General features: G+C 37.3%; 1 protein-coding gene across 3 annotated transcripts in view; it reads left to right on the top strand.

The window, feature by feature from the left end:
• Window positions 1-18339, top strand: part of slc4a4a (solute carrier family 4 member 4a) — a 58190-nt gene that overhangs the window by 15557 nt on the left and 24294 nt on the right. For 2 of the 3 annotated variants that reach the window (XM_026931460.3, XM_026931461.3), the window contains exons 4-8: window positions 253-399; window positions 3282-3311; window positions 11575-11710; window positions 14450-14610; window positions 16261-16440. In XM_026931460.3, coding sequence (XP_026787261.1) covers window positions 253-399; window positions 3282-3311; window positions 11575-11710; window positions 14450-14610; window positions 16261-16440 — 654 coding nt within the window. The remainder of the gene's footprint in view (window positions 1-252; window positions 400-3281; window positions 3312-11574; window positions 11711-14449; window positions 14611-16260; window positions 16441-18339) is intronic. The other variant, XM_026931462.3, reaches the window with a different exon arrangement.

Raw genomic sequence — 18339 nt, 5'->3', positions numbered from 1 at the left:
ATAGGACATACAGCACATTGCTGACAGTTAGAGTAAATGTACGGGGACTATATGGCATGCTGTCTTTTCTCAAATGGCCTGAGAAGAGACCTTTTCTCAAAAATACTGTAAAATTAAGCTTTTAACTGGCAGAGAGCTACATGTGCAATGTGATCCTTGCTCTACTTTTTTAACAGTTATTTTTATGCACCCTTGCTTTTAGAAAAGTTAGCTCAGATCTCTGTCTTATTTCCCTCCTCATCTCTCTCACAGGCCATCACACCATCTACATTGGCGTGCATGTACCTAAGAGCTACAGACGGCGGAGGCGCCATCGCCGGCGCACCAGCCACAAGGAGAGGAAGGAAAAGGTGACAGAGCAAACAGAGGAGACGAGCAGCAGCATCCTCAAACCGATCGGTAAGTCCTGGTCACAATAGCACTTAGTTCACTTCTCAAACACACAGATTTCTGTATCACAGTAATGGTCATCTATCATTTTATATCTCATAGAGGTCATTTTTGAGAGCAAATGTTTGAGATTCATCGCTCTCTTTTTTTGTCCATTTTTAACACAATTTCAGTATCAGAGCTCTATCTACTGACCAATACACAATACTGATACCCTAAGTGACTAAGTGTGTGGTCAAAACTGTCACATATTCCTTTTATTACAAGGACATTTGGTCACCATAAAGAGATACATACCCATATGAGTGCGCACACACACACACACACACCGTGACACAAATCATCTTCAGATTGCACAGTAAGCACTGTCAGCTCACATCAGCACCCAGTTCTCCTACAGTTAAGTGGTCTCTCTCATTTAAACACACACACGCACACACGCGCACACACACACACTCACACACACACAAGGACACACTCAGAGCATCTACAAACCACTCAGTAAGAGCTGTCAGCTCACATCAGCACCGAGTTCTCTTTCACTGAAGTGGTCTATCTCTCTCTTATACACACACACACACACACACAAGCATCCTAAGAACCGTCAGCTCATATCAGTACCTGCTTCTCTTTCACAGAGAACACACACACTCATGGTGCATACACACACACACACACACACACACAAGTATCCTCAAACAGCTCAGTAAGAACCGTCAGCTCATATCAGCACCCGCTTCCCCTTCACAGAGATCACACACACTCATGGTGCATACACACACACACACACACAGCCATAGGACACTGCTGACTGCTAGTCAAAGACAATATCCAGCCTGTGTATGGGTGTGTTTAGACAAACAAGAATGAAGGCCCCTATGTGTAAGTAATGGCCTATTCTAACTGGCTCTAATTGCCTGATGTGAGTCACAGAGTGAAGTCTGAATGTGTGTGTGTGTGTGGAGAGAGAGAGAATTTGGATGCCTAGCATCAACACATCGTAAGGATGGCTCTAGGGGATAAGGGATCAGGAGGAGAGAGGAGGAGAGGGGAGGGGAATGACATGATAGAAATAGAAGGAGAAAGAGGAAGTATCAATATGATACAAATATTTGAAAGTCATCAGCAGTCTTAGAAAGGGCTGTTGATGCAAATACTACTCTGGTCCACACAAAGTCACACTCATCTATCTGAGGGGTTTGCTTGAGAACTAGAAATGTGCTATTAGGGGTGGGCGATATAAAAAAAATCATATTGCAATTGGATAAGGCATTTCAATATCTCAATATCTTCAATATCTCAGAAAAGGGTATCGTGACATAATTTATCATGACATTGATATTTTATCATCTTATCACCCATGCTATGGTGCTATGTATGTCTCTGAGTTCACCAGGACTCTAGTATGTGTGTCCACGCGAGTGATTTTTTACTAGGAAACTGATAGCGTAAGAGAGAAGATCAGCGCAAACGGAGCAGTAACAATGCACTGGATTCTTGCCACTGACCCTCTGTGGTCTAAAGCCTCTGTGTACACAGTTGACCTTTTGTCTTTAGATGGATTGCTTCCTGATTGTTATCTGTGATCTAGATGCTTAGTTGTGGTTCTCAATCATTCCCTATTAAAAGCCGTGACAAAAGAAATAGTAAATCTGCCTAAAATGGGAATAGTTTGTAGTTGATGCTTCTTAAAAGCACTGTAGCATCCGGGAGAGTTTAAAAGATGTTTGTGTTTTAATTTGATAATGATGTCAGAGGCCAGAAATAATTTAACTTCTGGGTTTTTGTATGTGTTGTAAGTTAGAAAAGCCCTCATGTCCTCATTCTATCCCCCCCCCTTTTCCTCACCATCCTGGTTATGCTATGCTATTACCACTGTTATATTATGCTTTTACGAAATGACAAGAGGTCACACTGGGGAAACAGGACCCTTTAAGACTGTACCTCAGACTTAATTTGAATTGGACTGTGAAACTAATGTTAACACATAGTTAGCTTGCTAGTAAACTGCTGTTAGACTAGCTTGCATTTGTCACACGTAGACAGAAGTGAAGTTTCTACATCTGCATGGTTATATCCTCAGCAATTTATTTAATAGCCAAACCTGTCAATATATATTATAACAGTCAGCTGTGTTTGCTAGCTGGCTAAGATATTGAATAGGAGTTAAGCCTTTAAAAATGATATTTTTGTGGATTTAGCTAGTGCAAAAATGAACCGAAAAGATTCATATTTGGAAATGTTTAGAATTGGTATTTGTCTGATGATGATGGTCTTGTACTATAGGTTATCAGCTGTATTTTGAGTAATTTATATCTTTTTTACTTACAGTTTTTCTTACAGTAGGTTTACATCTATTATTTTGTACATGTATAAACTCTGTATACACAATAGCGCAAAGGCAAGCTGCCCTTTGGGTGATTCCAATAAGAAGTCATACACATTTGCTGTTGTTCTAAGGACAAGGGGAAAACCTCTTGCCTTCCTTCTTTTTCTTTCTTGTAAATAAAAGGCTGCTATTGTAACTGAGTCCCAGTAGAGGATTTACATGTATCTTATAACATAAGCAGGTATCACTGAAAGCTGTTCATGGTGTAGGAAATACCTCCGGTCTGAGACCAACACATTCCACTAAAAAAAGCAGGATTTGAATAGCTGTGAATAGGATTCATGTAGGAACTTTTTTAAGTTAGTATTTATTGCCTTTTTCTAGCTTCATCACAGAATATCAGAGGTGTTGCTCAGTGTTGCTTAAATTGTTTGTACTGCTCATGAACATGCCAAAATGACATTAACATCTGAACTTTATTATAAAAAATTTCTACTCCAGGGGAAAGATGTTATTCATTTTTACATGTAAAATTTTCTGTGTTTTTTTATTATTATTACAGACAACGCATGGGGGAGCAGCTCTTTCCCAGGTAAGCTCAGATTAAATTATATATATATATATATATATATATATGTTATTAAACCTTCTCTCCAAGAGGCACATAATCATTTATGCCTGTCACATTCGTTACATATTTGCCTAATCACACTTATGTAAGTGTATTGAGATTATCTAATGGAATCATGCTTATTTCTAATAACATATATTTTCCATATAAATATAGGCAGTTGATAAACGCTAAATTTATTTCAGTTTGCTTATGTATATAATCAAATAGCTCTACTTATTTGAGTCATTAATTATTTCAAATGTTATTCTCAGTCAAAGTGTTTTAAAACTGTTTTACGTAATAGCTTTTGCTATAGTGCATTGTTCATTGATTTTCCTCAGGAACATTGCTGATATTTTGACAGACGGTATCTGATTACAAACCTAATTGATTTGACGTATGACCATTTTGCTGTGGCATGTAGCTATCCAACAGCGTCATGAAAGCTTGACATTCACTGTGTGAGGAAATAACACTTCGCTAGCAAAGTTTTAGACATTTTTAGGCAGCTGAACTGTTTTTACCACGGTGTTTGTTAAACCTTCTCCCTAGCCAGCAAAGTCTGGCAGGAAAAAAGTATGAATTTTGGCCACACCTTTTCTGTGTTGACAGTTTGCCCTGACATAGCTGATTATTTCTCTTTAATCACAGTGACTTTCCAGCAACTACATTTTTTACATTTAGAAATGAATGTCATGCTTTTTAATTGTTTATAGTTGGATTTAGTGTTATGGAACGTCCACGAGACAAGATATTTCCTGTTATCACTTACATTATAACAGCTGCCAACAGTTGTTCCCTCATCAGCCTCTCCTCTCTCTCTCAGGAAGTTACTACGACAAAAAACACAGCTTGTTGTGTTACAGAGGATCATGAATTAGATTATGTTTCAACTCTATTCTAAAATTCACAGAAATCAGATCACTTACTGTAGCATTATTGTAAAAGGCTTTCTTAAGCTGTATTGTAACAACATATAATCATATAATTACACGAAGACGTTTTAAATGAGTCATATTTCACAATAACAAATAAAGTAAGCACAAACTAGTAAAATAAGATTATTCGAGTTCAATGATCATTGAAGTAAGTAGGTTATGAACCTTGTATTATGTTACTGGGATGAGGTTTGTGAGCAGTAGTAATAAGCGCTAATTGCTCTGTAAAATAACACCGTGATATGTGTGGTGTGGTGTGGTGTGATATTGTATTTGTGGTGCTGATGCATCTTATTTTTTTGAGAAATTACAACACAAAGTGCACAAAGTACAGTACGAGGAGCTCTTTGAGTTAACATTAATGTTAATTAACCATTAACAAGCATCCCTCAATAATCAGAGGATGAAGTCCGACATAGATGAGCCTCTGGTTTATATGTGAATAAATATTAACCAGTCAGTGTGATGCAGAACTCTGTTTTTCACAAAGTGTTGCAGTATATTTACCCAGTTTAACATTATAATGTTGTGCAATAAATGTATGCTTTACTGCAACGTTCCTCGAGACACTCGAGACCTAAAGCCAGCTGCAGAATGGAGTGATAGCTGAGATTCCTAAGAGAGCTTATAATAACATAAACAGATGAAAACCACACCACTTTTCTCATTTTTTTCTCTTCTCCGTTTCCCTTCAATTATTTTGTCGCTTTTCCACTTTGATGCATTGAATAATAATATAATAGTTAATAGCATAATAGCTGCTGGATCAAGTTATCTTATATGTGTCCAAATTGTTTTTGTGCCATCAGCCTTGCACATGTTTAAAGTGTGTCACTGGGATTTAGCCGGAGTTAATCCTATTTAAAGCAGTCCATCCTTCTCCTAACCACAGGTTGTAATTAGTTAATCTCACCTTCTTCCGCATCCTATGGCTGCTCCAAATTCACAGTGTCTGGCTAGAAAGAAAGAATGCTTCGTTAGCTCAAACCCAAACTGCATTTTAAAATGTTCTCTTTATCGGAAATGGCTCAGAACAGGAAGATTAGTTAGGTCACAGGCCTCATTTTGTCATAACCTCTACTAATATCCTTATACTTTTACAACCAGTCATTTACTGTTACTATGGTGGTGTCTGATAGCTGTTATATATGTTTATTAGCATTGGTAAATCTTTATTTATTAAAATAAAAGAATCTATTATTTATTAAAATAAAATTATTTATTCTGCAAAAGAGAATTGAGATAATAAAGGGCTTGACGCTGTTAGCACTGTTACTTGGATTTTGTTTTGGTGAATTATTCCAAGTATTTACTGCACAGGCTGCAAGTACAGGGGAGTGCTGTTATAGGAAAATAATAAAGATGTCATGATCCCAAAGTGTTTGTCAATGCTAGCATTTTATTTAGTTATTAAAGAATAGCACATCATACTTTGCATCTGTTGCATATAGTTACGTTTAATGTCGTGAGACGTCCGCAAAACAAATTCATTCGTTATCACATGCCATAGCAGCTATAACCACTTGCCCCCTAACCAGGCTCTCTTTTTCCCTCTCATAGTTAATAAGACAAAACACGGAGCTTGTCACATTACTAAGAAAAAGCAGAATTATTTTGACTCAATTCTATGGCAATAAAAACATTTAATAATATATAATATTAACAATAAGCGAGCTCTAAATCTTCTGTCAGCTCCGTGCAGACAGATCTGCCCAACCTCTGTTTATAGGACGGCATTTCTTTTGTCGTAATTGAATGATTAGTTTTATTTTTCTTAATTTATGGGTTTGTGTTGGCTTTCTTTCTTTCTTTTTTTTTTTTTTTTTTAAATATTCTTTAATTAAAGCCAGTAATATAAAATGACTGGTTTTCACAAAATGTTCTTGATGATACTCTTAGTCCCTGACCTAGTGAACTAGCCTGAGGATGTGGTTTTGATTCACAGCACTTCTATAAGCTGCTGTTGATAAGGGTGCCTACTAAATGCTGTAAACATAATAAATACAAACCTCAAATTTAAACTCTACAATGTAATCCAGATATAAAAGTGCAGTAATCCATTGAAAAAGATATGATTTGAAGTCGATCAAATTGAAGTTAACATTAGTTAGTCTTATGCACGAGTAGGATATGAACGTTTTTGCAAATTTGTGGGATTTTTATGAATACCAAATTTCTTGTGTAAATACTTGTATGAATGATTTATGCATAAATTTGTTCCTATCTAGCTTGATAAATGAGGCCCATTTTAACAAAATACCAAACAATAGAAACTAATTGTATTGAACAACTGATTTTACACTACATGCTGTAGCATTATTGCTTATTATATCTTTAGCTAGTTTGGCTGTATAGTTTATGATACAATAATGTTGATGTGAGGTTATGTGGACTGCATTCAGTGCAACATAACTGTAATTATTTTCAGCATGTCAGTACTATTTTGTCAGCTCTGTGCTGATGAGCCAAAACTTTAATCCAATTTCTAGTCCTATAAATTCATTTGTTTTGTGAAAGGGGCTCTGAAGGAAGTGGCCACAGTCACTATTAATGAGAGGAATATATTTGGGTACACCTAAAAGTAGAAGATTCTGGCTGGGTAACTGTAGAATGACCAACTAACAGATTTTGGTCCATTTTAAGAGCAAGGCCTCTCATTGTCTCCCTAGCATTGGGGAATTTTATTGCACTATTTTATGCAGACTTTGAGTATTTACCATTGTTAGGAAGCAATAAGCAGTAGCTGGGTGGGCATGTGCTGAAAGAACAGTCGCCAGTCTCAATGCAGTACCATTGTGCTGCGAACAAAAGACAAGAGCCACTGATCATAGGCATGTGACACCTCAAATGCGTTTTCTGTTCTTTCCTTTTTCCATCTTACACACAGAACTAATGAGACTGTTGATGGAAAGTTTGTCTGGACGTATTATTTGTAAGCCAAAAAGGCCAGGACAGGACTTGAAACGTAGCTGTATGACATTCCTGTACAATCTGATAAACTAAATAGAGCTGGACTACAGCTAAGTTTCACTGATACAGATTTATTTATTGGTCTCATGAATGTTATTTCTGAAAATTTGATCATTTTACTGCAGCTTTGTTGTCAGGATTAAACCACAAATTTATTACAACAATCTGGATATTTTTATTTAATATGTTTAATTTCATGTGTAAAAGCATTCCCTGGTACAAATTAGTTTTACGTGAACACAAACTTGGAAAACAAAATGGCATAATTGTTATTGAGATATTCTTCTAAACTATATTTCCCAGTTAATATTAAGATAGATCTTTGCTTGTTTTTTTTTGCACTCGAACTTCATCTTATCTGCACACATCAGCAGAACATCACATTTAGTAATGATCAGTTTTACTTCTTTTTTATTCTGTTTTTATTTTGTTTTTGTACACCCCCTAGACATTCTTATAGCTTCATGCACAAAAAGTTCATTTATTTATTTATTTATAACAATATTCAGTGCTAAAATCTTAACAGTGCCTGTGGGTTTGCCACTGCTGTTTTCTTCTTTTCTTTTTTTGTTAATTTTACTCCTCACAGGGAAAACAGTGAATGTGGACCACTGAATTGAATCGGAACTGAATTTCAAGTCCTCTTTGTGTCATGATATGTAGCTAATCGCATGCTTCCAGGCAGCTTGTGTTGCCAGGACAAGATACAATGCCAGTGTCCTTGTCCTATTTATTTCCAGCCAGGAGATGTACAGTGTTTTAACAGACAACTGGAACAAGCTTTCAACATGATCATTTCAAACACCTAGACTTCCTGTTATCTTTTATTTGCAATGCACGCCTGTTTATTTATGTAAGGTTTATCCATAGTTAGACTCCACATCAGGATTATGAATATGGTGGAGCCAAAGTATGTCTGGTTCAGTTCTGGACAATATATTTTTATAGCATTTCCTCTGTATAGTGAATGCTGCACATAATCTAAGACTAATAATAAACAGATTAAAATGTGCTAGTATTTATCAAAGAAAAAGTCTAATCATTGATATGGTGAAGTTTAGAGATTTTTTTTGGAAGGAGTATCCAGTGTGAATGCATTGCAGTAGTTCGACGTAAGGTTGTTCCTTCATGTTTTTTGAAAAAGAAAACTCTTCAGGACTTTGCACTTTCCAGTTTCTCAGTAACATGACAAGCTGCATTTTTTGGTTATATTAAAGTGAGGAGAAAAAGAGGCTGGTGAGGGGATGACCGTGTATAGCTGTTATAATGTAAGTGATAACAGGAAACAGCTTGTTTCATGGGCGTTCCACAACGATAAATGTAACTATAAACAGAAAAAAGTACATGACATTCTTTAATAAATTGAAATTGTAATTGTTGCAGCGATTGTGGATTGAACATGAGGATTAGTACACCGTGTTCACACTAATCACGTCATCGCTCTTATCAAACCCCTAATCTAGCCTCCACCACTTTTATCCTAAATCTGATCTCATAGCGATGGTGTTCTGCTTTTATCGTCAGTGTAAGACTTAGTGGGAATTCTCAGATGTCAGCATGTTACATTCCTTGAAGAACACATTCTCAATATTTATTAGGTATAAACTATACAAAGATTTCACTGTGAATCATGTAAAAACAATCTGACATGCACGTGCAAATATTAGTGGATATTTCCTGCCATTTTTACGAGTGTTGATGCTATATCTAAAAAATGTAGCCACATGTACTGTATAGAAGATGTCGTATGGGAAGTTCAGCGAGATTGAGACTCTCCAACTGGAGTGGCAGCTCCGCTAAGCCCTACTTTGGGCAGTGGGCATTCTCGCCCTCCCCTTGTTTTTCCCATGAGCCCCCGGTTTCACGGACAAAGTCCCCTTTGTGCAGGCCTGTGGTTCTTGGCGACTAAGCCTGCAGCTTTGAAATGCATTTGAACGATGCGATTTCCATTCCCATCTCTTCCTTTTCGTGCTTCGCTCTCACTGCTCAGTTGCCCATATTGAACTTCTTACTCGCCTCCGTTTTGCTCCCTCCCCTCAACCCGTTTCTATTGGAGCCTTGCTTAGCAACTGGGTGAGACGACTTCTTTCCAAGGCTCGGTGCATGGCATCCATAGAGATATAGTCTGTATGCAGCTCAGGGGAACAGTGTTTGGGGACTTTGTGGAAGTGACCTAAATGAGTCTTGCTGTAACAGACTCTACCTTCTACTCAGTTGCTGTGATCAGTAAATCAATGAGTCATTAAGCAAAATGCTAAAAAATGTTCAAATTGATTCCTAGATATAGCATGAAACACATTCTTTTGAGCTCTTTTCAGCCATGTCCAAGTCCATGATGAGAAGATCGCATCACATTTCAAAGCCATAGATGATCAAAAGCTGAAAAGCCTGAATGTTTCAGCAGTAGCCAATCTACCAGTTGTACTGTTGTTGATGTTTGGTGAATGTCCAAATACAGTAATAAAAGATGTTTGCCATCATACTTTGGAAGACTTTATAATTTGTTAATTTGTTCTGTTATTTATTCCAGTCCAAAGCAATTACATAATAATTTTTGTACTCTTTTGAGCATCACCATGCAACTGTATGACTAATATTTTCATTGATCTAAACTACAGTGTCATGGTATGTCACATGCAACAGAAGAAAAGATAGAGAGAGTGGTGTGACAGAATTTGAATGAGTGGGGAGCTACTTGTTTTACATGCATTACTGCATTACATGAATCATTCACTAATTCTGAGTATGCAAAATCTGTCCTAGTTAGGGGCATAAAGTAGTAACACTATCTGTGGCTGCATGTATTTAGTGCTCAAAATGTCCATATCTGTATTTGTATTTAAATGTAGGTGTGGCCTAAACTGGAAGGGTTTGTTTTTTAAATGAACCATAGCCTACCACCATGGCCCTGGGAAACACTGCAAAACACTTGGGGAAAAAACAGAGGTCAAAATGCCAGTGTCTTTGTTTGTCCCATGAGCTTCATATCTGACTAGTTGCGTGTGCCCGCATGAAAGTAAAAACCTCTTGCTTGCATGACTTTTTTGTTATGTCCCTCGTGGGATCCCTGTCCTGATGCACACCTCTAGTCTCAACTCTGCTCTGTGAACCTTTCTGGCAAGCTTTCTAAAAAAGAAAAGAAAAACAAAATGTATAGTACACCTCCTATTTATACCTGTATTTACATCTGTTTAGAACACATTCTCTGTTCCATACGAGTAATGCATTCATATTTGGTTACAGCCCTAGTCCTAGTGTACTACCCAGAACATCCTAAATCTTATAATATGAGGAGTCTGAAGAGTGTTGCCAATCAGTGATTGAACAAAGCAATTGCAATATGATTTATTGTAGTTGATCTAATTTTGAATATTTTTGCATCATGTTTGAAAGAAGCATATAGAATTGCAACTGTATACCTGACATTTTAGTTCCTATTTTTTTTGGTACATTCACGTGAAGCCATCCATGTAGCTGGCTAAGAAGCTTAGAAATAGGAAACTTGCGTACTTTTTGGTCAGTGTTGGTTGTTCTAGCTGTGAAAACTCAACATAATGGTTGTCAGTCTTCCCATTCCCAATCCTCCCCCCTGCTTAGTCCTTTCACATTACTGTATTTTTGATCTTCACTGTACTGAATGTTGTCATACATTTTTACTGAGCACTGATGCCTGACTAATATTCAAATTAGAAGACAAAGGTGAAGGAAAGCAAAGCCTTTTTGTACAGAATGAACCGTTCGGGAAACATTTCCTAATTGTTAATGAGGAGCTGAGGGCAGAGTGCCAGAACTTGTGGGCCAATGGGAAAGGGGGTACTGATGAAGCAGCAGAGGGGTGGGCAATTGCAGTCAGGGGACGAGGGGACCCCAATTTTTAACTACCTAGGTGTCATTGCGCTCTAAGAGAAGACAGAAGACAGCAAACAACTCAGAAGACTCTAATGAAGGTCTAAGTGCACTTAGCTCAGGGCTTGGAGGATTGTTAGTTGAACCTCCATCCCTCTTTTACCCATCCTCACCAAGTCAGATCCAGCTGTCACTTGGAGGAAAACTTTTTTTTGAGGGTTTCGAGATGGAGACATCTGAGAATGACCCAGAGAGCATGTCGGACAATAATAACGTGGAGAAAAGTGAGGTAGAGGAGGAACAGAAAGTGGTGACTGACCAGAATGGTGGTGCAGAGCAGGATATTTCTGACGTGAAGATTCCTCCTCCACCTGACTCAGTACCTGTGGTTAAAGTCGGGCCCAATGGTTTAGGTGATCCGCAAGGTGAGCCGCAGGACCATGGACATCCTCATCAACCTCTGATCAAAAGTATTTTCTCCCTCACAGTTTCTCCAGCAGCCGAACGCATTCGCTTCATCCTCGGCGAGGATGATGATGGGCCAGCGCCTCCGCAGCTTTTCACTGAGCTGGATGAACTCCTTGCTGAGGATGGCCAGGAGATGGAATGGAAGGAGACAGCCAGGTAAGAGTATCTAAAATTCCGACTGACCGTTTAATGAAAGGCTGGGAAGATAGAGATGAGAAATAATAAAATCCTTAACAACACAGTGTTAAAAGCTGAAACATTTTCCATAAAGCTCTTTTTTCTCTTAGTACTGTGACTTTTGCATAGAAATATTTGTGAAAATTTTGAGGTTTTAAAGAGATATTTTTTAGTTGGCAAGAACTGGTTGATCCATGTTTCCAATTGAAAGAGAACTTGGTTAGAGAAAAAAAAAATCTATAGACAGAAGGTTAATTACTCATTAATTACTCATGAAACAACACAGTGTTAAAAGATGAAACATTTCCCTTAAAGTTTTTTTTTTTCTTTTAGTACTGTGACTTTTGTGTAGAAATTTTTGTGAAAATTTTGAGGTTTTTCACAGATATTTTTATTTAGCAAGAACAGGTTGACCCAAGTTGCCCATTAAAAGAGAATTTGGTTAGAGAAAGAAAAACCCTACAGACAGAAGATTAATTACTCATTAAAAAGCACAACTTGATGAATGGACTGTGTACAGCAGCACATTTGAAGCTCTGATAAACTCATGAATAAAACATCTTGAGTCTGTGGCACATTGCCAGTGACAGTTTGGTGCCAATATGCTAAGTTGTACCACTCAGGCTGACCAACACATTATGGCTTTTTTTTTTTTTTTAAAGAAGACAGGGTTTTTTTTAATCTAATGGTGGTTGACTACATTTTAAATTCATTAATCATTACACTTAGACAGCAGGAGCAGTAGTTCCCACATTATTTCTGCTTGACATAATAGATAGTCCCATACACAGGTCTTTGGTCTCTGATGAAAGATGAGTCTCTCAGCACACACCAATTATGGACTCATGTTGTCCTCACAAACAAGCCTCCCATGTTCCACTGGGTTTTAAATTTTCAAGTACTCTAGGTGTTTGTAAGTCTTATGTACAGTTCTGATCCCACCTAGTTGACTTCATTTTTTAAAGATTTTTTGGCATCGTATATTTCGTTCAAATGCTAACACAAGTATACGCAGTAGTAATTGTGTAATTAAAGAGCACATGTAATATTAGGGCAACTACTAAAAGAAAAATAAAATCATTTGAAAGAATTGGGATTAGGAACACCTGTACACCTGCTCATTCATGCAATTATCCAGGCAGCCATTCGTGTGGCAACAGTGCAATGCATAAAATCATGCAGATACAGATCAAGAGCATCAGCTATTGTTCATATCAAACATCAGAATGGGGGAAATGTGATCTGAGTGACTTTGACTGTGGCATGGTTGTTGGTGCCAGATGGACTGGTTTGCGTATTTGGAAAGCTGCTGATCTCCTGGGATTTTCACGCAGAACAGTCTATAAAGTTTATACGTAGTCGTGTGAAACCATCCATTGATCAGCAGTTCTGCAGGCAGACATGCCTTGTTGATGGAACAGGTCAGAGGAGAATGGCCAGATTGGTTTGAGCTGAAAAGAAGGCTTCAGTAACTTAAATAACCACCCTTTACAACCGTGGTGAGCAGGAAAGCATCTGAGAGGCATCTTAACATGTTGAACCTAGTGCTGGATGGGCTACAACAGCAGAAGACCACACCTGTTTCCACTCCTGTCAGCCAAAAACAGGAATCAATTGGCCAGTTTCAGTGAGCCTGTATATACAGTATATAACATGTTTGGAAATGCACCTTTTACTGCCACACATATGGAGAAGGCAATAAACATCTAGAACACATTTTGAATAAAAACTTTGAGATACCTTAGGATTTACTGTTTGGTAGTAGACGCAGTCGTTTGGACTGTATGGTATTAATACATGTCGAACGCTATCTGATTGCATTCTGTCTGTTTTAATAGGCAGTATTTGCAATTTACATTTTTGAAAAATATTGATTATAGTGTGAGATTTGAGGCATTCTAGCAGAACACATAATTGGCCAATGCAGTGCAGAGAAAAAACATGGGGTTGGTGGAGCTTCTTGGCTTGTTGCTTGCTTGAAGAAGCTGATTTTGTTTTGTATGCTAGGTTGCAACAGGTTGCAGTGTAACAGGTATTTAGCTTGAACGTAGCATCGGTAATTTAGGATATCCACAAAGACCTGTGTAGAGCCACAAAACATTTAAAGTGTTACTTAGACCTTTCATTGAAATTGAACAAATTTTGAAAGGTATACTAAAAATGATTTGCCCGAAATGAGCTATAGTGAAAACTTCTGGAATGATTTTACATTACATTGGAATTATTTGGGAATGAGTAATTGTTTAGGATTTTTATAATGACATTAGCGATGTTATGTGTGTGGAGCTATGGGGATTTCCATGACAAGAGTCATTATAATCCTGGTGCGCTCTAGAACTGTAGATAGGTGGCACCAGGTTACATGTGTACTTATAAACTAGCAGAGGGCCTGAAAACCTCGACAACTGCATACAAAATCCATGTAGAGAGTGTTAAGTGTGCAAATGTAAATGGTGTTATTAGAAGGACCAATTAGCCGAGGATAGTAGCCTTGACATTGTTGACAATTCCACAACTGTAGCTTGAAGTCAGTCAAGTTCATTGCGTTTTCCTTACTGTTGTAAGCAACTGTGTTTCAACTCAGCGTCAACTCTCAGATGTCAGATCTGTGCAAGATGTAGCCTTATTGAGGAGGTTGGAGTTGGGGGGATTTAAATGGGGAGGTTGGAGGGGGTGCGCAGTTCAGTGTTTCACTTCAATGTTCCTGCATCTTTCTAGGTGGATCAAGTTTGAAGAAAAGGTGGAAAAGGGTGGAGAGCGCTGGAGCAAACCTCATGTGGCGACACTCTCTTTGCATAGTCTGTTTGAGCTGAGAACGTGTATAGAGAAGGGCACCATCATGCTGGATCTGGAAGCTTCCACTCTGCCTCAGGTTGTGGGTGAGTAAGGCCTTTTTAGTGAATAATTTTCTCAGGAATCGGAATGTCTATAGGACAAGTCCAGTGGTTCCGCAAGGAGCCATTGGAGAAGTATAACTGTATATGATGGCATTCTAGTTCTTGAAACACCTTTCTTTTTTTTTTCTCACTAATTTAGTGTTGGCCAATTCCCACCTTCCAGTTAGGTCTCCCCTATCACATGACAGCTACCAACCAGGAAGGGAGAAGGCTATCATGTGCTTCCTCCCCCTTTCTTAGAGCTAAGTTTCGAGTGGGGTCCAGAGGCAGTCCCACAGACCAATGCCCCATGGTGGGCTTTGGCCAGAGACCTATGTTGGGTAGAAGCCCAATGTTGAGCAGAAGCCCCATATCAAGCAGATGTCCCTGGTTGGGCAAAACCTCAATTTGAGCAGAAGCCCCTAGTTGGGCAGAATCCCCGGGTTGGATAAAGCCCCATGTTGGACAAAAGCTCCTGGTTGAGCAAAGCGCCAGGTTGGGCAGAGCCTCTGATTGTGCAAAGCTCTATGTGGGACAGAAGCCCTTATTTAAGCAGAAGTCCCATTTTGTACAGAATTGCCTGCCTGGGCAAAGTCTTCATAAATCAAATTTATACAATTTCCTGCTTACTTTAAATTTGTATACCATTCATTTGGTGGCAGTTTCTTTGTCTTTAGTTTTGAGGTAGATGCATAATGGCTAAAAAAACATGCCGTGATATATTTATGTATATTTATCTTACAAATCTTCTAAAAGTCATTTTCTGAAAAATTAAGGGACAGTAAATAATAAGAAACTCGTAACAGTATGCTGTTATTCTATTATCAGTTACTTGATTAGTGAGAGGAATCTATTAATTAAAATAGTTAATATCAGTAGTGGCTCCATGGAGATAACCGACTGTCATTTAATGAATTTGCAGTAGAGCCTTTGAATACAGAAAAGCTGAGCTCCGTTGAGTTTATAGTCCTCCTTCTTATGGAGTAGAACTGAATGGAAGTTTAGCCATAAAGCAATGTGCAATTCAGAAAAAAAAGCCCTGAGGGCCATAGCCTTGTGCCCAGGCCTCTGACCCTCTTTTTAAAAATAAAACCACCAGATAATCTAATGCTCAAGCCAGAAATTCATTACGACTATCTGCCTTGGTTTAAAGTAGAAAGTGCTAAATTTTATATTGGCTTTTATTTCTACTGTTATTATTATTATTATTATTATTATTATTATTATTATTTCTTTTGTTTATTTAATTTTAATTTAATTTTATCCTTAGAAAAAAATTATAATAATATAATATAATATAATATAATATAATATAATATAATATAATATAATATAATATAATATAATATAATATAATATATATGAAAAAAAAAATAAAAGATAATATTTAGCATCTCATCACAATCTCACAATGCTTAGCTTCATAGTAAAAAAAAAAAAAAAAAAACACTTGTAAAAACATATGTAATGTAATAAAAGTGATTCCAGTCTAAAGCTTGCCTGAGGTTGATTTCAGGTGTGTAAGGCTGAAAAATTTCTTTTGTAAGGCCTCTTAACTGTGAAACACTGCTCAGATTACCCATTCATAACATCTGAATATGAATTGAAATAAATGAGGTAAGCTGTATTCTCTTTCTCGGTTTCTTTTTTCAGAGATGATTACGGACAATCAGATTGATACCGGCCTTTTGAAGGCAGACCTGAGGGATAAAGTCACCTATACCTTGCTGAGAAAGCATCGTCACCAAACCAAGAAATCCAACCTACGCTCCCTGGCCGACATCGGCAAGACGGTCTCCAGTGCAAGTAGGATGTTTTCCAACACGGATAATGGTAATACAGGTGCCAGTTTGGTGCAGATCTTAAAAAAATCTTTATTCTACCTTTCCTCCTTTTTTATGCATTTTCTTGTCCTTCCTTTCATTCATAAGATGATTTTTCCTCATAAAATACTATAAAACAAAATTACGAATCATTAGATCTGATTTAATTGGTAGACTTTCATTTGAAAACACACAGTAAACAGACATTATGTGATGACTAATATATAGAGGTACTGTGTGAACTGCAGGCCACATTCAGTGTATTTTATAAAACACTGTAGTTAATTACATCAATCCTCTAGATAGCACAACTAAGCCTTATTATCCCAGTGTGCAGTGTTGATTAATTCACTAATCACCATAAATGAAACAATCAATTATGCTTTCATTTAGTTAATCATGCTAGTGTCATTTTAATACCAGCATATATTATTTGAATATAATTGGCAGAATTTAAGGCTTATCTAACCACTGTGTGAAGCAGGCCTAGCATTTCTAATGAGCATATCTGAAACCTGCTCACTAAACTTTGTATATTGCCTATCCTTACATTTATATTTTTGCTCAGTTGAATAATGTCCTTAGTACATAATATGAACAACTCACTCTGTCCTGTTTTAATAGTGTTTAAAGGGATACTCTAGCGTTTTTCAACCTAATCTCAATCCACTGCCTCTGTAGTGTACTGTATGGATTACCACAGACAAGAATTCTGACATGTTTCAGTATAGTGAGAAAAGAAACAGAGAAACGTGTTGACTTGAAATTTATGTACAATGGAAATCTAAGGGCAGTTGTTGCAATTTCAGTAACGGTTTACATGAAACATGTTTGTGTAAACGTCATTCAAAGATTTCTATATCTGTATAATTAGTTTTTTATACAGAGATTTGACTACTTTTTCAGAGAGAAGAATCTGTGTCTATATTTTATGGACCAGAATTATTTTCTCCAGTTCTGGAAGTTTGGCTAAAACTACACAAGAATAGCTTTAGGAAGGCATTCTCTTAAGTATTTCCATCCTAAGACCTTCACTGTTAGATTTTTGAATTGGTGTTATATCGTTACATATTTTCAGTGTTTATTGATGGAACGGCTATGCCCCTAATTATTGGATATAGGTGACTAAAATCATTTTTTTTTATTCTAACAAAAAAAATCCATGCTGAAATTATTGTTCAAGCAAATGCCTTATGCACTACACACTACACATGTGGCTGATGGATATCAGTCTGGAGTATTCCTTTAATGAAATGTTCTCTCTGTGTGTATTAATGTTTTACATGCTGTGATCAAAAAGGAGTTTTATAATGTTGTTGAGAATGTAACTTGTTACGTATGGGTTAATCTCAGTCAGTTATTAGCGTTAGATTAGTAATATTAATCATTGTCATTAAGGCAGTGACCTGAGCAAAGTACTCATCCCTATGAAACATTTCCTTTAGTGCTGTGTAAAATAAAATTTTATGATCTAATATATCAATTAACTTATGACGTACTTATATATTGCTTTCCATTGATCATTCCTATTTTAGAAGGTCTCTCCTAATGAAAGTTGACCTGCAGTATTGCGTATACAGACGTGTGAAAAATTAAAGGGAAAAAAACATGGTGGTCCGGATATGCTGTGGGGGCATTTTGGGTCCACGTTCCCCCTTAAAGGGAAGTGTAACTGCAAATCCATACAAAGTTCTTCTGACTAATCAACTTTAGCCTATGCCTATGATGATGTGAGGGATCTCTTCCAGGATGACCCTGACTCCATCCACAGGCCACTGTAAGGTTTGATCAATATGAAAATGATGTAAATCATATGCTATGGCCTTCACAGGCACCAGATCTCAACCCACCAAGGAACAATGACGCTGTTCTGTTGGCTTGTGGTGGCAGAGCACCTTCCTAAGACACA

Source organism: Pangasianodon hypophthalmus, chromosome 24, assembly GCF_027358585.1.
Source record: "Pangasianodon hypophthalmus isolate fPanHyp1 chromosome 24, fPanHyp1.pri, whole genome shotgun sequence".
Taxonomy (NCBI): domain Eukaryota; kingdom Metazoa; phylum Chordata; class Actinopteri; order Siluriformes; family Pangasiidae; genus Pangasianodon; species Pangasianodon hypophthalmus.
Note: the sequence above shows the minus strand (reverse complement) of the source record. Positions and strands in the feature narration are given on the sequence as shown.